Below are 18,408 nucleotides of genomic sequence, written 5' to 3'. Positions count from 1 at the left end.
CACACACACACACACACACACACACACAAAGGAATATACAAGACTACTTGTAGCAGTATCTTTATTACAACACAAAATTATAAAAAATACAAATATCCATCAAGAGGATAAATACTGGTATATTCTTAAAATGGTTTAGTATACAGAATGAATATGAAAACACTACTGCCACATGCAATAATGTGTGACTCTTAAGAATGTTAAGTGAAACAAGACACAAAAGAATTCATGATAATGATAAAAACATATAAAGTTTAAAGACATGCAAAAACTACTTAATGTTATAAGCTAGGGAAGTGGTAACCTCTGGAGAAGTAACAGCTACTTTTTATTCTACTCAGTGCAATAAGAAATATAGTTCATATTTTTTTCTTATGAAGACTGATGCTTATAACCATTTTTTATCTTGCCTCTGCATGTATTATATAAGTTTTTTAAAAAAACTGAATCAGCAGAACTTGAAAAGTTAAAAAATTAGATTAATTGCTGATAGAGTTCAGTAACAATGATCATATCCTTTTATAGTAGTAAACAGTAAACAGTTATGATGTACAGTATTTTAAATCAATAACTATTATTACGTTTGTGATTAAAAAGACATTATTAGCATGCTTTTTTGGTAAAAAACCTGAAGTTTTACAATACCTTGAAAAGGCTTCACAAAGCAATCACACCATTTATTGCATTTATTGTATTTCTATTATTTCTCCTTTGTGAGTTCTCTGATGGACAATGAGGTTTCTCTTATAACTGAAGGACTTACCACACTCATTACAAATATAGGGTTTCTCCCCTGTGTGAGTTCTCTGATGTACAATGAGATTTGTCTTCTGGCGGAAGCACTTCCCACATTCATTACATTTGTATGGTTTCTCTCCTGTATGAGTTCTTTGATGATGAATGAGATACGACTTCCTGCTAAAGGCTTTCCCACACTGAGGACATTCATAGGATTTCTGACCTGTATGTATTTTCTGATGTACAGTAAGGGTTGCTTTCTGGCGAAAGGACTTCCCACATTCATTACAAATATAGGGTTTTTCCCCTGTATGAATTCTCTGGTGTAGATTGAGGTTTGTCTTCTGACTGAAGGATTTTCCACATTCATTACATTCATATGGTTTCTCTCCTGTGTGTGTTCTGTGATGATCAATGAGGTATGACTTCATTCTAAAGGCCTTTCCACAGTGAGGACATTCATAAGATTTTTCCCCTGTATGTGTTCTCTGATGTGCTACGAGGGTTGTCTTCTGGCGGAAGGATTTTCCACATTCATTACAAATATAGGGTTTCTCCTCATTATGAGTCTTCTCATGAAGAGCGAGGGTTGTCTTCTGGGAGAAGGATTTCCCACATTCATTACAAATATAAGGCTTTTCCCCTGTATGAGTTCTTTGATGTACAGTTAGGTTTGCCTTCTGGTGAAAAGATTTCCCACATTCCATACAAATATAGGGTTTCTCTCCTGTATGAATTCTCTGATGTAGAGAGAGTGTTGTCTTCTGGCGGAAAGACTTCCCACAGTCACTACACTCATATGGTTTCTCTCCTGTATGAGTTCTCTGGTGACGAATGAGGTGTGACTTCAATCTGAAGGCATTCCTACATTGTGGACATTCATATGATTTCTCCCCTGTATGTGTTCTCTGATGATCAGTGAGGGCTGTCTTTAGGCGGAAGGACTTACCACATTCATTGCAAACAAAGGGTTTCTCTCCTGTGTGAGTTCTCTCATGATCAATGAGATATGACTTCCTTCTAAATGAATTTCCACATTGATGACACTGATAGGGTTTTTCCTCTGTGTGAATTCCCTGATGCAGAATCAATACTGACTTCCTGCAGAATGACTTCCCACATTCAGTGCATGTATGTTTTTTTTCAACATTGGTTGTTCTTCTCCTTTTATTATGTTCAGGTGGATTTTCCTTCCTATAAGCTCTATGATGTGTAATTAAGCCTCCTTTTTTAAGGAATAATTTCTCACAGTCATTATGTCCAGGCAACTGTGCTGGAGTTTCCATCTTATGATACTGCAAAAGCAGTTCATTATGACTGACAGCCCTGCCATGTTGATTATGAGATTTGACTCCATGGTGAACTGTCTCTGGTTTACTATTGAGGAATGATTTCTCGTATCCATTATACTCACTAAGTCTCTTTCTTGCAGGACTTAGATTACTGATGATTAATTCTGAATCATTTTTAAAATTTTTTCCATGACTGTCATATTCAGGAAGTAAATTTTTTGAATTTATAGGGCTTCTGTTTAAAGTAAATGTCTTTTCATGTGCATTACTGTTCTCCTTAATCAGTTTTTTGTGGTTAATGAATAGAACTGATCTAGAATACTTATCTTGGTGTTCCTTGAAATTCACTAAAAAGTCTTTGGCTTTCCAGTTTTTGTCTATAAAAGAATTGATAACAATTTATGAATCTTCACACATTTGCTATAAAAAGGAATTGTACTAGGGTCAATCATATGAGGCCAAAAAAACCCAAGACAAATTACTGCATGCCTGGAAAAAGACACAGAAGCTAAATAAAAACTCTGCTTTAGTATGGAAAAGAATGAAAAATAAGGATTGAATGCTAATAACTTTTGAACCAGAACTTCATAAAGAAAGTTGAACGCACACAAGCAGCATGAATGATGGAAGAGGTATTGATGCTTGGATAGGTGAATTCAGACAAGGAAGTGAACCTATCAAGGGCATTAAGCTTTAAGTACGATGGACAAGATTAGCAGAAAAGCTTATTCAGGGAAAATATTAGAGGAAGGATTGCTTCTGGAGGACACAAGTCAGAGCCTATACTTTTATACATCACCTCTAGATTGCAAGATAGAATGCTTCCAGTTTTCAGTTTTCCACCAACCCTGTCCATGTAGCCATCAATGGCTAATTAATTTTTCCAAGCATCAGTTAATTTCCTAGTGTTAAGAAAAACTATCCTATCATCCAGGTCTAATCCTCCATATAGCTGGGAATCATTTTCCCTTGAGAGGAAAGAACTAGGAAAACACATATAACGGGAAATTTAAAACAGACTAGGGTGTATTCACTGGTGTATTCAGATTGCTGTTATTATACATTCTTTCAGAATTGTTCAACATAAAAACTCTCATGACTATCAATTATAACTGTTCCTCTTCAATTGCTGACTTACATTGTCAGGTTAAAGAAAGACCAGTTCAAATGTTCCCCAATACAGTAACATTCCTTATCTCCAGTTTTCCATAGGGTGGACCAGAAAGATCAGATTGTTCATTTTGGTTTTGGATCATTCATTAACCTTAATCTTCATTTCCATTATAAATGTAGAGCTATAGTTGACTTCTGTTACTTTGTGATCTTCCACATCTGTGGAACAATGTTAAATCTAGGTTCAAAAATCTTTCTCTTCTTTGAGTCCATTACCCCCAGTACTAACATACAAAGAATTTCTCCTGTAAACAAAACTTTGCATCACATAGATTCACTCTTTATACTCAAACAAGATTTTAGGTTTGTCCCCTATCTGACAAATCTCACCCAAAGAAAGTTTACATTAATACTGTGTGTCATAGATATGTAGTGCTTGGTAGAATCAAAACATTTCAATCATAATCTATAGAGCCATGGCCTGAACAGGTGTATATCTGAAATCATCTTACAAGTACATGTTTTTTGAATGGAAGAAAAAGATATCTCCCCTGTAAAGCTCCACAAATAGTTCGTGAAGCAACTGCTGAATACCTAACATTTTATATACTATAGCAAAAAAGATCAAAGCAGAGGATCTCATAATTGAGGGAAAGAATCCTTAAACACAAAGTATCTACAATTAGGTATTAAATTATACAATCATATCCACGCATTGTATTTGTTATAGTGTGTAAGTACCATGGGAATTCAGAAAAAAAAGGTGGATATGATGTGGAATAGTCAAGGAATACATCATGGAGAAGAAATCTCAAGACTGAACTATAAGATGTATAGTATGTGGAAGGGAGACTACAACACAAAGTAAAGTACAGACATCATGACAAATCCTACGTGTATGGAGAAAAGTTAGGAAACTGGATCAAGTGGACATGAGCAATAGTTTTCTACAAGAGAGAGAAATAAAGTTGAAAAGACTAGATTAGGGCTTATTATGTTAGCTCTTGAATGAAGAATTTCAATTTTGTATAATAAATAATAGGTAACAAGTGATATATTTTGTCAGAAAACTAACAATATAAATTTAAAGAAGCAGGACAAAAATTATACAACAGCCAAGTTGTAATTGGAATAGTCAAGACATGAAATAAGAGAATTGTTATTTTGTGTATCAGTGACAAATATATTTCACAGGCTGATAAACTTAACATAAATTGTGTAGAGATTCTTAAAAAATAATGACAGATACAGAAGAATGAAGCTGATATCAGGGGGGGAAATAATATAGAAATAGATAAAGGAAAATAATTTAAGACCTAGGAAAGTTAGTGATTTTCATTTCCAATATATTGTCACAAAATATGTGAGACATCAAAGTGTAGAACTCTTAAAGGAATAGAGTGAAGGTGAGAGAAATATGCTGAGTATGTTGGTTTAGAAGCACTAAGCTTAAGTACTGAGAATGGATGAGATTATTATAATTCAAAGGCTTATCCCTTGAGGACAAATCAGACAAATAAGACTGAGAGTCCAGTGAAACAATATACATTAAAAAAGAAAAATCTGTGTGACTATTACATGCCAGCCATCATTCTAGGCAATATGTCCACAGTGGTGGAAAAAAGAGACCAAGTTGGAAATAACCACTCAGAAAATCAGGATAAGAATGAATTGGTGTTTTACCCAAACCAGGGTTTATGTAAAGAATGATGATCAGCCATATAAAATGAGCCACAAAGTTTAATGGAAAAAAATGCTAACTGTGGTATTATCAGTCTGGGCCAAGGCAAGGGAGTTTTAAAATTATAGCTGGATTTATGGTGAGAATGGGAACTTAGACTTAGCACAAAAAACGAAACCTGAGGTAATAAAAAGAAAGGAAAAGGAAGTGGAAAGCAACTAAAAAGAGAAAAATTAACCAAGAATTTTTTTCTTTTCTAAAGAGAGATTTAAGAAAGCCTAAAAAAAAGCGGGGATGGGGGTGGGGCAAGTAGATAAGGGACTGAGAATGCCAAAAATAAACACACACACAAGAAAAGATTTTAAAAATAGCAAGCAAATTAGGAAAGAATATTATATAGGGAGAGTGATACTTGCAAGTTTGCTTTAAGTTTGCAGGCATGACTGTCATTTCAAAGGTTAGGAGCCTGTAAAGAGACACTCCCCGAATATTTCGAAGGTGCCACTAACCACATGACCACATTAAAATTTTTTCCCCACTAGTTTCATCTGCCTGAGAGTCAGAAACTCACCTAAGCAGGTATGACCTGTAAATGATGTCCAAGGATCTTCTCCTCGTTCCAATTTGAGGATCACATCAGGCTTGGTCATGTGACACCCTAATAAAGGAAGATTTGAATTAAGTTGCCTAGGCTTCAACACACTTGAAAAATTGGTAAGGTGCATTTTCAGTACTGCAAATTAAGATATACCTTTGTGTAATACTACCATGTTTCCCTGAAAATAAGACCCTACCAGACAATCAGCTCTAATGCATCTTTTGAAGCAAAAATTAATATAAGACCCAGTATTTATCTTATCTTATATATTATTTTATATTTTATATATTATATATATCATATCATATCATATCATATCATAATATATTATATTGACTCGGTCTTATATTATAGTAAAATAAGACTGGGTCTTATATTAATTTTTGCTCCAAAAGATGCATTAGAGCTGATTGTCCAGCTAGGTTTATTTTCGGGTAAACTTAACACCTTGCACCAGGCAAGTGAAGACACAATCATCATTTCTACTAACCAAAAAGGATTTAACACTTCTTATCCCTGAAATTTAAGATCACACATACTGTGTTGCCCCGAAAAATAAGACCGGTCTTATACCGTATTTCCCCCCAAATTAGACCTGGTCTTGTATTAATTTTTGCGCCAAAAGATGCATTAGGATGTTTTTTCAGGGGATGTCTTATTTTTTCATGTACAACAACCTACATTTATTCAAATACAGTCATGTCATCTTCTTCTGGAACATCATCATAACGTACTAAATGAGTCCTTCTGGCTGATGATCTTAACTGGGGCTTATTTTTGGGGTAGGTCTTATTTTCAGGGAAACCCAGTACTTTAGGCACTTTGAAAAGAAATACATGCTACTGAAAGTTTCAGAGACGTTTTCTTACCCACAGAAATGAGGTGGCAATAGTTTTCCAGCATCACATCCATGTATAGAGTTTTCTGAGCAGGATCCAGGTGCTGCCACTCCTCCCGAGTGAAGTCCACAGTCACATCTTTGAATGACACGGATCCCTGCAATGGATAGGAACTGTGATCAGAACAAGTTGACTAGATATTGGGGACTAGTTTTGATCCTGTTCCTTTGTGGCATTCATATGAAAACTTGTAAAGAAAGCCTATCATTTTTCTTGTTTTGTGATTTACATTTTTCTTGTTTTGTGAAAATAAAAATCAAAATTTGCCACCAAATTTATTTAATAACTCATTCTAAAAACATTTACTGTGAAGTCATTCTGTACCCCAAAACTACATTCGTTTATTGGGGTCCCAAGACATACAAAACACTGTCCCTGCTCACAAGAAGATACAGCCTCAAAACTTGTAAGTAAAGCATACCTTCAAGAAAGTATTTGTAAAACATAAACTTACAAGAAGGTATTACAGGTACTACAATAGAAGTATATACAAGATGAAGTTATCACAAGGGCAGAACAATTTTCTCCAGCTTCACTGAGGAGGTTAGTTTTTATCCCTTTCAAGATTAATGTATCATGAAAGAGGAATATGGTTTTAAAATGCATTGGAGTGACTTTCGGCATCCAGTAATAAAAGAGTGAATTGCTCAGATAGTAATTATAAAATCTGAATACAATATATAATAAATAAATAATAGATGGCACTGAAAAGCAACCAAAGCAAGCAGAAATATCCTTAAAGGAGAGCAACTGCAATAGATAAGAATTGTTAAGTTTGTGGCATTTTTTGCATGAAGGTACCCAAAACCCCACAGCTCTTAAGGCAGAAAACCTTAGTGTACTTCCTTAAAGGTGATAGAGAACAGAATTTAGGGATGGCAGATGAGCTGGAGATTTAGGGATAAATTCTGGAAGTGAGAGAACTTTAGAATGGATGAGACCTAAAATCTGAGTATAAACTTTGTCAGAACTCCAGGGTGATAGTTAAGCTAAGCAATTGTTGGCGAGATCACAGAGGATTTAGCAAAAAGCAGACAGAAAGATACCAGAAAAGAGTTTTGAAAAATAGAAGTGCACCTAATGAGACTCTGAGATTTCTGCATTTTTTATTAATAGCATTCCACAACCTGCTGATAGCTCAAGCAGAAGAAAACTGATGCCTTACAGATTCGGGTGTCAGACACCTGGGGCTGACAAAGCAGCAGGAAGTATAAGGGGTAAAACCTTGGAAGAAAGGGAACTGTAAAAAGTAAGTCCCCAAATCTATGTATAAACATTTCATCAATTCCTTGCCTGAGAGCGAAAGTACTTGAACACAAGGAGAAGCTACCTCCCCTCAGGGGGCCAGGATAAAAAGCAGTCGCTGGAAATGTAAAGAACTAAGCTGATATATCAGCTGCTTCACACTTGAGGGGGAAGGGTGGGTAGTAGGGCAGAGTATGAAGCTTGATTCCAACCAACTGCCTGCTAGAACAAAAACCAATAATCCTCAGAAACACACAAAACAGAATTCAGATTACTATAACATATTATTCATGATGTCCAGGTTTCTAACAAAAATTAGTGGGCAAACAAAACAAAACAGGAAGGAGCATATGACCCATATTTAGAAAAACACAGTCATAGAAACTAACTAATTCTTAGTGAGCCCTGATATTGGGTTTTGCCACAAAAGGCTTCAAAGCATCTGTTCTAAACGTGTTCAAAAAAGTAATGGAAAACCTGGCGGGGAACATCAGAATGTAAACTCTAAAAAAACACCAAATGAACATTCTAGAGCCGAAAAGTACAACAACTGATATGAAAAATTCACTATATAGAAATAGAAAAAAAGAAGAATCAGTAACCTTGTAAATAGACCAACAGAAATTAAGGAATCTGAAAAGAAAGAATAAAAAGAATAAGGAAAAATGAACAGAATCACGGAGCTATGTGAGTCAATTTCAAAGTAATCCAATACAGATATTATCATTGGTGTCCCAGAAAGAAAAAAAAAAAAGAAAAAATTTTAAGGCAATAATGACCCAGCACATTCAAAGTTAGCAAAAATTTTAACTTACATACCAAAAAAACTTAATGAACCCCAAAAGGATAAAAACCAAAGAAAACCACACCTCGGAAAATCCTAATCAACCTGCTAAGAGTCAAAGATAATGTTAATCAAGAAATATATATTCAGCTAAATTATCTATTAAAAATATAGGGAACATAAAACTATTTTCAGATAAAATCTGAGAGAATCATCACCAGCAATACTGAACCATCAAAAATGATAAAGGAAGTTCTTCAGGTTGAAGGTAAAATTGTGACCCGATGATAACTAAGATCTGTAGATAGGAATGAAAAGGATGAGAAAAGTTACATATAAAAAACACAAACACTCATTTCCTATCTTCTTTAAAAGACACGACTATTTCAAGTATGGGTTGAAACTGGCAATTGACTGAGTTCCAATAAAACTTTATTTATAAAACCAGGCAGCATACCTGATTTAGCCGTCAGGCAATAGTTTGCCAACCCTTGGCTTAGGGCAACCACTAAAAAAATAAAAGAAAGAGGTACTTTTAATAAGTGAATAATAGAGAAAAAAATTAAATCATAAAACAATTTCTAAATCCAAAAGAAACAAAAGAAGAGAAAAAAGAAACAATAACAATAAAAAAAAATTGGGAAAAATGGGGAAAATAGCAAGATGGTATATTTAAACCCAAATTATTGATAATAATATTAAATAAAAATGGACTGAAAACTCTAATGAAAGGGTAGAGGGTATCAGACTGGAAAATAAAGTAAGGCCAACCTATATACTGTCTATAAGAGACTCATTATAAATATCAAAACATACTTATGTTAAAGTGAAAAGAATGGAAAACAGGTATACTATATAAATACTATGTACATACTATGTAAATACTACTCATAAGAAAGCCTGAATGGCTATAATAATATCAAACAGATTAGATTTCAGAACAAAGGATATTATCAGGGATTTTAATGAGGCATTTCATAATGATAGAGGCGTTCAAGTCATGAGAGAGCATTAACTATCCTAAATGTAAATGCAAAAAAACAGAACTTCAAAATAAATTAAGGAAAAACTGATTGAATGGAAGAGGAAAAACAGAGAAAGCCACAATTATAATTGAAGATTTCACCTTTCCTCACTCATTGTTATAACAGATTGAAAATTAATAAAGATGTAGAAGATTTTACTATCACAATCAACCAAATTGACCTGATTATTTAGAGAATACACTACTCCAGGATACACATCTTTACAAGTGCACATGGAACACCAGGACACACATCTTTACAAGTGCACATGGAACATTCATCAAGTTAAACTATAATCTGTACTACTAGTCTCCATAATTTTAAGAAGACTGAAATCATATAGCGTATGTTCCCTGACATAGAATTAAATATAAGAATCAATAACAAAGCTATCTGGAAAACCCCCAAATATTTGGAAATTAAACACACTACTTCTAAATAACCAATGAGTCAAAAAAGAAATCACAAGGGAAATTAGAAAATATTTTCAACTGAATGAAATTGAAAATGCAACATGTCAAAATTTGTCAAAGGCTACTTAGAGGGAAATTTATAGCATTAAATGCTTCTATTAGAAAAAAAGAAAGGTCTCATATCAATGATACATGCGTCTGTTTACAAAACTAGAAAGAATTAATTAAACCCAAATTAACGAAAGCGAAAGGAATTTAAAAAGATAAGAGCACAAGTGAAGAAACAGGAAACAGAAAAACAATGGAGAAAATCAATGAAACCAAAAGCTGGTACTTTGAAAAGATCAATTAAATTGATAAACCTGGAGCCAACTGACCAAGGAAAAAAGAGACACAAATTACCAATAACAAACAGGAGGGGCATTGCTACAGATTATACAAACATCAAAAGGATAAAAAGAATACATATATTTTTAATGACTTTATGCCAACAAATTTTACAACTAAGATGAAATGGACCAATTCCTTGAAAGACACAAACTACAAAAGCTCACTGAAGGAAAAAAAAAAAAGATAATCTGAAGAGCCCCTCCCACAAAGAAGTCTTCAGGCTCAGATTGAATTCTAACAAACAGTTAAGGAACAAATATCAATTCTACACAAATTCTTTTAGAAAATAAGAGGAGAAAATACTTCTCAACTCATGTTACAAGACAGCATTACCCTGATACCAAATCTAGACAAAGATATTACAAAGAAAACTATAGACCAAATTCTTTATGAACCACAGACAAAAGAATCAATGTATAGCAAATTCATCAAGCAATATATATATGCAATATATATAAAATATAATTAATCAAGATATATGTGTGTGTATGTGTGTGTGTGTGTGTGTGTGTGTGTGTGTATAATACTGATCAAGTGGGGTTTATCCTAGGGCTACTAAATTGCTTTAATACTTCAAAGTCAATCAGTCTAATTCACCATGCTAATAAAAAAAATAAAAAAGGAGCGAGAAAAGCCATATAATGGCAGAAAAACAACAAAATTCAACACCCACTAGTGATAAAAACTATCAGCAAACTAGAACTTCTTTAACCTGATAAATCTGATAGAGTATCTATGTAAAAACCTTAGTTAACATACTTAATAGGAAAAGACTGAATGTTTTTCCCCTAAGTCAGGAACAAGCCAAAAATGTCTGTCCTCACGTCTATTCATCATTGTACTGAAGGTTCTAGACAATGTAATAAAGCAAAATGGAAGTAAAAGGAACACAGAAATAAAACAGTCATTACTCACTTATAACATGATTATCTATGTAGGAAATCCTAAAGAATCTACAAAAAAGTTACTAGAATAAGTTAGTTTAGAAAGTTTGCAGGTCAATATACAAAAATCAATTGCATTTTCAGGTACTGGCACTAAACAATGGAAACCTGAAATCAAAATGAATAGCATTCACAATAGCATAAATAAAAAACCTAGGGATTAGTATGACAAAACATTTGCAAGACTGGTACACTGGAAACAAAACATTACTGAGATAATTAAAGATTTAAATAAAAGGAAATGTGCATCATATTCATGAATTGGAACACTATATTATTATTATTAATTACTATTCTTGAATTTAAACTGTCAATGAGCATTGTAATATTTTCCTCTCCCCTAATGGATTGTCTTTATACATTCCTCTACTGTGCTTTGGGTCTCATGCTATATAAACCATAAGATAAGAGTTACTGTTTAATGTTATTGGTTCAGAGTTCCTGTTTGGGATGATGAAAAGTTCTGGAAATAGATAGTGGTGCTAGTTACACAACAATGTGAATGTACTTAATTATACACTTAAAAATGGTTAAAATGGTAAATGTTTATGTTATGCATATTTTACCACAATTTTTAAAAAGTTAAACAGAAAAGCGTAAGAAACACAAAGATCCGTAAGTGAGCACTGGGGTGAGTGCTTAAAGGACTGGAAAAGGAGCAAAGGTGTTAAATGGGAAGATGAGTGACTGTTATGAAAGAGGTACCCAAATAAAAATGACATTCGTAGGGATGAAGGGATCTGTGGTATAAAGAGTAAGATTCACCACTAAATGGTTGTGCTGTGGAAGAGAGACATCTAACTCAAGTTAGCTGTATTAGCAGATGGGCTGGGGCCCTAAGCAAATTGGGGAAGAAAAAAACCCCCAAAAGAAGAGGATGGGCAGGAAATAATGAGGTAAATCTTAGGCATGTGCCTGAAGTATCTGTGGAACAGGCAAGTGGTGGTGATACTTAGTTGGAGGTTGGATATGGTTTTGACACTCAGAATGGCGATTTAGGATTAAAATTATTTGGGCATCGTTAGAATAGTAGTGGTGGATTGTGAACAGGAACGGGAGACTGAAAAGAGGAGAACCAGTATAGAATCTGGAGAACACCAGTATTTATGAGGTCCACATATAAAGATGAATGTTCTGAACGAAAACACCAAGAGAAATATCTTTGAAACCAAGAGCAGACTATTTCAAGAGTTACATTCCTAGTTCAGTATACAGATACATTTACTTCTGCATCTGAATATAAAAGTAGAAGAAATTTTAAAATAGGAATAAATCTGTAACACCATTAGCCTACTGGGGGAGTGAGTGTTACTGGCAGGCCACAGATTTTTAGGACTTGTTAGCAGTCATGAGCAAAATTGAAGGCTCAGACAGGAGAAATACAGGAGTCCCCATTCTTTTAATAATCTGTCAAGCACAGCTCTGTTCTTAAAGCCTCAAGAGAGGACTTCTTGTCACTTACTAATAGCAATCTATTAATTCCATCTCCATTGACTGTTTTTGTATATAAGACAAGTTCATTCAGTAATATATTCTCATTTAACTTGAGGCAATGCGTTTTTGTCCCAGGATTGCTCCTGGGAGAAGACTGAGAAAGATGTTAAACGACATACCCACTTAATGTGTGAGCACTGGTTAAAATTAGAAGGAACATTTGTGGGAGGTAAAGGCCTCGTCTGGCCAATAATGGGAAGAATGGGGATGACTTCCCCGAAGGAAAAGATAGGCAAAAGGGTCTAATACATGAAAGGCAAATGCTCAAATATCCTTTAAAAAAACAAAAAACAAAAACAAAACTAAGAAAGGAGAGAGAAATAAATCATCACCTCACCTGAGCCATGGTTTTGAGATTTGCAAAAGATGACCAATCTTCCTTTGGGATCCTCTTTGGAAAAGGGGTGGTTCCTAAGAAGGCAAAGCCAAGATGAAAAGATGCCATAACATCGCACGTGTGCCTTACAGCTCTCTTATGACTCAAATAAAATTAGCTCCATTTCCCTTGCTTTGGCCCTTTTCTACTCTGCACATCCCACATAAATAATACAGGGGGGATAAACAGCTAGACAAATATTATTTTATCCCCAAAGCCTGAGATACAGATTTTTGGGGCAACAGGTAAAATGTTGGGAAAACTCCCCTCCTCTCTAGCACCATCTTGTCTTGCCAAAGTAGCCTACTGATATTAATGACTTCCAAGCTGCTCCCCATTAAGGCTTGACCACTTATACTGTTAGCAGCAATATATGAGAATACCTGTCACCCCTGATAGATACTGCTGATATAAAGTTCTTGATGCTTGCCTATCTAATAAGTATAAATTGTGGTTCGTTTTTATTTTTCTTATTATGAAAGAATAGAAACTTCTTTTCATAAGTAAAAAAAATCTTTAGTTTGCCTGTGAATGGTCTCTTATAATTCTTTCGCTTTTCTATCAGGTTACTTTTACTTTCTAAATTGATATTAGTTTTTAAAGGAAGGAAACTAATCCTGTATTTACTTAATTTTTTTAATACTTTCTCATCTGACTTTTTCCCATGCAGAAATAACTTTAAAAAAGATTATGGGGGGGCTGGTCCCTGGCTCAGGTTGGTTGGAGCTCTGTTCTCCTAATGCCAAGGTCGCCCACTTGATTCCCACATGGGCCAGTGAACTGCGCCCTCTACAGCTAAGATTGTGAACAACAGCTCTCCCTGGAGCTGGGCTGCCGTGTGCAGCTGGTGGCCAACGTGAGTGGCCAGTAGCGAGAACTACCATGAGCTGAGCTGCCGTGAGCGGCCGACCAATGACTGGGGACTGACTGCCTCAGCCGGAAGGAGCGCAAGGCTTATAATACTAGCATGGGCCAGGGAGCTATGTCCTACATAACTAGACTGAGAAACAACAGCTTGAACAGGTGGGGGGTGGGAGGTGAGGGAGGTGGAAGAAAGGGTTAAAAAAAATTATAGGCCATCTGGTTTAGTACCAACAGGTATTCCATAACTTGTATTTCCTCCACTCACTAAAACTGCCATCTTTATCATATACTTTATTTCCTTTATGTATTTGACTAGATCTGGACTTTATATTTAATTCCACTGATGTGTTCATTTAATTGGAAAGATCACCCTGCAGTTATTATAGTTTTAAAACACATTTTACTATCAGGTAGAGCTACTTCCCCCTTCATTATTTTTTTTCTCTTTCAGAATTTCTGGCTTGTTCATATTCTCCTAAGAACTTTAGAAAAATTCAAAAATTTTACTGAAATTTTAATGGAACTGCATGAAATGTTAGGGAGTTTTAAGACTTTATCATATTGTGTCTTTCCATCCTTTTATTCAAGTCTTAATTTTTGAGTCCCTTAGGAACATTAAAAAAATTTTTTTAACACATAATGCAGTCCTCTGTATCTTATATTTTTGATGGCCACTGGCCACTTTCCAGTTTTCTGATACATATATACATATCTGTGCACGCACATGTGTGCACGCACTCACTCGCATGTGTGTGCACAAGTGTGTGTGCACATGTGTGTACGCACACGCGCACACATGCGTGCCACTGGGAACCAAGTGATGAGAGATTTTGTGGGAAAACTGTACATGTTTCCAGGATTTGGGAGGGCAAAGAGAGTAAGGTGGCTAATTCTCACCTGAGCTCTAGATGGAAACCCATGGATGGAGCCTGCCTGGGTTGGCTTGGAATTTCCTGTCCAAGAGGACTGACCGGGGAGACAAGACCTACCAGAGCAGATGGGCCACTGTATGCCCAGAGGAAGCACTGGGGAGGCAGCCGGAGAAATGGCTGTGCCCAAGAAGAAAAGTGTATCTGGAAGTTCCCAGCAGTAGGTTCTCTTAGAAGGTAAGAGATGACTTACACTAAATTATGTTATCAGTTACATCAGCCTTTTCTTGTTCCTGACTTCTCTTCCCTTTTCCAGCTCCCAATCCATTCTAACTGGAGACTACCCACCTGGAGGGAGTAAAGAGGAGACAAAATAGAGGTTGAGGAATTACAGAAGAAATTGATCATGTGATCTTTCCCACTGCAGGCTTCCAGCAGGAGGGAGTTTTCTGCTTTTAGAAACAAGTTTGAAATACTGATTTCTACATTTTATTTAGCTAAGTGACTATTATGAGACTGATCTTGTGTTTAAATGTCCAACAGATTTTTTTTATTATCTTCAAAATGACTGAAGAAATTATTAAATCCGCCCAGGAATTCATCCAGCAGCAGCAGCAGCAGCAGCAGCAGAAAAAAAAATTAAAAAAAATCACCCAAACGAAAATTTGGAGAGTAGCAGCTATAGGTTCTACTCATTTCAACAAATTGGTCATTAGTTGATATGGGGTTTCCCCATATACATCCTACCATCTGAAAATTATTTTAATTTTACCTCATCTTCTCCATTTCTAAAATATCTATTTTATTTGTCTAATTGTCAGAGTCAATTTCTACAGGCATATAAAATAACCAGTATTGATAATCTAAACAATGCATACTTAACTAGCCATGCATCCAGTTTCTCAAGCGCTCCATCTCAGTAACACAATGAGCCACATTCATAGTCGCTGCAGATTGTGCACACAAAATACTTAAAAAATTAGACATATGTACACCCACTACATATATCACCCACTACATAATCACTATCCTACAGGCAGGTTATGCATAGTCTCATGGAGCCCATAACATACTTCTACACAAGGTAACAAAATTTCACTCACGAACCTCTTACTGTCGCCTCTCCCAAAGTCGCATACTGTCTCAAACACAAATAGACTCTCACCTATTTCAAAAATTAGACACACGCAGAGACCCTATCGTTTCCACAACCAATCGGTGCCACAACGTCACACGGAGTAACACGTGCCCAAACACACACAAGGGCAGGCACAAAAAGCTACATAAACTGAACGCCGGTGCTTGCCAGGCCGCGCGTTCCGAGAGCTGGGGTTTCCTCACGGGGGCGGGGGGCAGACAAAATTCCTGCTCAAGCCGAGCTCACACCCGCCTCGGGCTTTCAGTTCCCTCCTCGGCGCTCTCCAGCTTGGACCCCTGCTTCCCTCTTCCCCGGCTCGCCGGCCGGGCTGCCTGTTCCCTCCTCAGCGTTCCCAGCCCTGGCTCCCAGTTCCTTCCTCTGCCTAGGTTCTCGCGTCCCTTCTCGCTTTCTCTAGGGCCCGGACTCTCGCTTTCCTCCCCGGCCTTCTTGTTCTAGTTTCCCTGTTCCTTCCTCGCTTTCCCCAGCCTGGGTTCCCGCCTCCCTCCTTGGCATTCCCCCCGGGTCCCGCCATCACCCGCCTCCTCTTGGCCCGCAGAACCCGCCAGCCTCACCTCCGACCACTAGCCAGCCGTCTGCGCCTGCGTACTCCCGCTCCCGCGGTACCTCCCAAGTGTCTCCGCGGCTCCGTCTTCGCTGCCGCAGCCTCCGCTGGCCTTCTGCGCATCCGGGCTTTCCGGCTTTGAACTACATTTCCCACCGCCCCCGTGCTGCTTTGGAAAAGAACTTTGATTTCAGTTCATGTTTGGTTCCCCTCCGAAGTCCTCAAATTCGTCGCGCTCCGAGTGGTAACTTGAGCCTGGGCGCGCCGGGTTCTCACGGTGAGGAAGCCCGGCGTACCCATGGGACAGACAGGGTGTGGGGACCCCGGAGCTCTGGCGTGTGTATGCGGGTACAAGTGTTTGTAAGCGTTTGTGGTCGTGAGAGGCGGGGTGTGTGCACGGTGAGGAGGTCTTGACGGGTGCGTGACCGTGTTTGTGTGTCCCTGCTCGGATGTCGGACTGTTTGAATGACCGTGGTTGGCAGTGATGTGGGTATGCAGCACGGTGGGGTTTGAGAGCGCTCGTCATAAGAGTGCAATTGTTACCTAGTGTGATATAAGAGGCTTTTAATTCTGTGATTGGCCAGGAGTTTGGCTGTATCACCAGGGTAGAGCTTCATTTCTGCAGTTCTGGATTTAACGCTGGGACTGAGGGGTCTGCTGAAAATCGCCCTGAGGGTGGGTTAGTTAACCAGTTGCCCTGCACTGAGGCCTGGCCTGAGCTGCCTTCCTTATGGCACTCCACCTCCAGTGAGTGCCTCGTTCTTAACGCTGAGGAGCTATCAGTGGAGTGAGCGTCGGCCTCCCAGGGGCCAATTTTAGGTTCTCTCCTTTGTTTAGGATCTGTATCCCTCCTGCTTCCTCTTTTCTCCCGCTTTATAGCCAAGGACCGCAGCTGCGGAGAAATGGTCACCAAAACGGGTTAGATATTTGAGTGGTAGGATAAAGGTTACACGCAAGCAAAAAAGCACAAACCTCTTTTTGGAATGAAGATTTTAGAGCTGGAAGTGTCGGTAGGAAGGGGCCTAGGAAGACATGGGGAGAGGCTGGGAGGAGAATTCCTTCCTCAGGATTTACCTTGAGAGCTGAGGTCAAGTTCCAGGTTTCAGAACCACATCATTCCCAAAGTTGTCTCCCTTGGAAACTTGCTGTGAACTTAGAGAGTTTCAGCTCTGGACATCAGTGACCCTGGCCTTTCCCTTTGATACTAAGACGGGTTGGCAGTGCTTCCAACTCCCTCTTACTTCCAGGTGAGTATGTGTGGTAGATGATGGGAGCTTGTGTGGTATTGAAGAATTTCTTCCAATTTAGTCAGTCTGTGCTCCAAGAAAGGTCTGATGGTGTCTCATGAATCCTTATTCCTCTCCCTCCCACTTCCCCTGCACTGCAGTTCTCTGAGAGAAAGGCCCTGATGAAAGGAAATCTTTACTGAGTACATCTGAAAACCAAGCTCAAGGTCAGGGACTTTGTCATTGTGGTTGTTCTTTTGTTTTTCAGAAAAGGAGCATTTGCTTTCCTTCTGAAATAGGTCACTATTAGGCAGGACCTCATGACGGTATTTTGACTAAAGAATGTGGTGGAAGTGCCTTTGTGAGACTTCCGAGGCAAAGCCTTAGGAGATCTTGCAGGTTTCGCTCTTTCCTTCCTCCTGCCCTGAGCCCACCATGTGCTGAAGCCTGACAAGCTTGCTTGAAGACCAAAGACTGCTTGGAGACAGAGGCAATCTCCAAGCTGTGACTGTTACATGACAGTCACTAACAACTGCCAGATATTTTAGTGAAACCATCTTGGACCATCTAGCCTCCACCAAGCCACCAGGTGGCTGCTACCGTGTTTCCCCGAAAATAAGACCTAGCAGGACAATCAGCTCTAATACGTCTTTTTTTTTTTTTTCTAATGCGTCTTTTGGAGCAAAAAATTAATATAAGACCCGGTCTTATTTTATTATAAGAATAAGACTGGGTCTAATATAATATAATATTATAT

General features: G+C 37.6%; 1 protein-coding gene and 1 long non-coding RNA gene across 5 annotated transcripts; one reads left to right on the top strand and one right to left on the bottom strand.

Annotated features, from left to right (window-relative positions):
* Positions 1 to 44: 44 nt before the first annotated feature.
* Positions 45 to 16,542, bottom strand: ZNF567 (zinc finger protein 567). 4 transcript variants are annotated; one of them, XM_074315750.2, is made up of 6 exons: positions 16,436 to 16,542; positions 14,979 to 15,073; positions 12,954 to 13,027; positions 6,292 to 6,418; positions 5,396 to 5,482; positions 45 to 2,407 (listed from the first exon to the last, which is right to left on the bottom strand). In XM_074315750.2, the coding sequence occupies exons 3-6, from the start codon at positions 12,960 to 12,962 to the stop codon at positions 687 to 689; spliced, it is 1,944 nt and encodes a 647-aa protein (XP_074171851.2). In that variant the 5' UTR covers positions 12,963 to 13,027; positions 14,979 to 15,073; positions 16,436 to 16,542; the 3' UTR covers positions 45 to 686. The 4 variants fall into 4 exon arrangements, with proteins under 4 accessions (XP_074171851.2, XP_074171854.2, XP_019605469.3 ...); XM_074315753.2 differs by lacking the exon at positions 14,979 to 15,073 and adding an exon at positions 8,808 to 8,858 and having other exon boundaries at positions 16,436 to 16,528; XM_019749910.3 differs by lacking the exon at positions 14,979 to 15,073 and having other exon boundaries at positions 16,436 to 16,522.
* LOC141567646 (uncharacterized) lies at positions 14,828 to 15,349 on the top strand. Its single transcript, XR_012490494.2, has 2 exons — positions 14,828 to 14,962; positions 15,042 to 15,349. It is a non-coding gene; the product is annotated as an uncharacterized LOC141567646 (long non-coding RNA).
* Positions 16,543 to 18,408: the final 1,866 nt, after the last annotated feature.

The sequence above is a fragment of the Rhinolophus sinicus genome, chromosome 8 (genome assembly GCF_057876585.1).
Source record: "Rhinolophus sinicus isolate RSI-liver-muscle chromosome 8, RSI-T2T, whole genome shotgun sequence".
NCBI lineage: Eukaryota > Metazoa > Chordata > Mammalia > Chiroptera > Rhinolophidae > Rhinolophus > Rhinolophus sinicus.
The sequence above is the reverse complement of the archived record's forward strand: the minus strand, read 5'-3'. Positions and strand labels throughout refer to the sequence as shown.

Bases quoted from the DNA above. Each gene is read 5' to 3' on its own strand.
- ZNF567 (XM_074315750.2), bottom strand. The intron at 5,483-6,291 runs GTAAGAAAACGT...TTCCTTTATTAG, and splicing joins TTGCCACCTCATTTCTGTGG to GGTGTCACATGACCAAGCCT. The intron at 2,408-5,395 runs GTGAGTTTCTGA...ATTCTTTTATAG, and splicing joins TACAGGTCATACCTGCTTAG to ACAAAAACTGGAAAGCCAAA.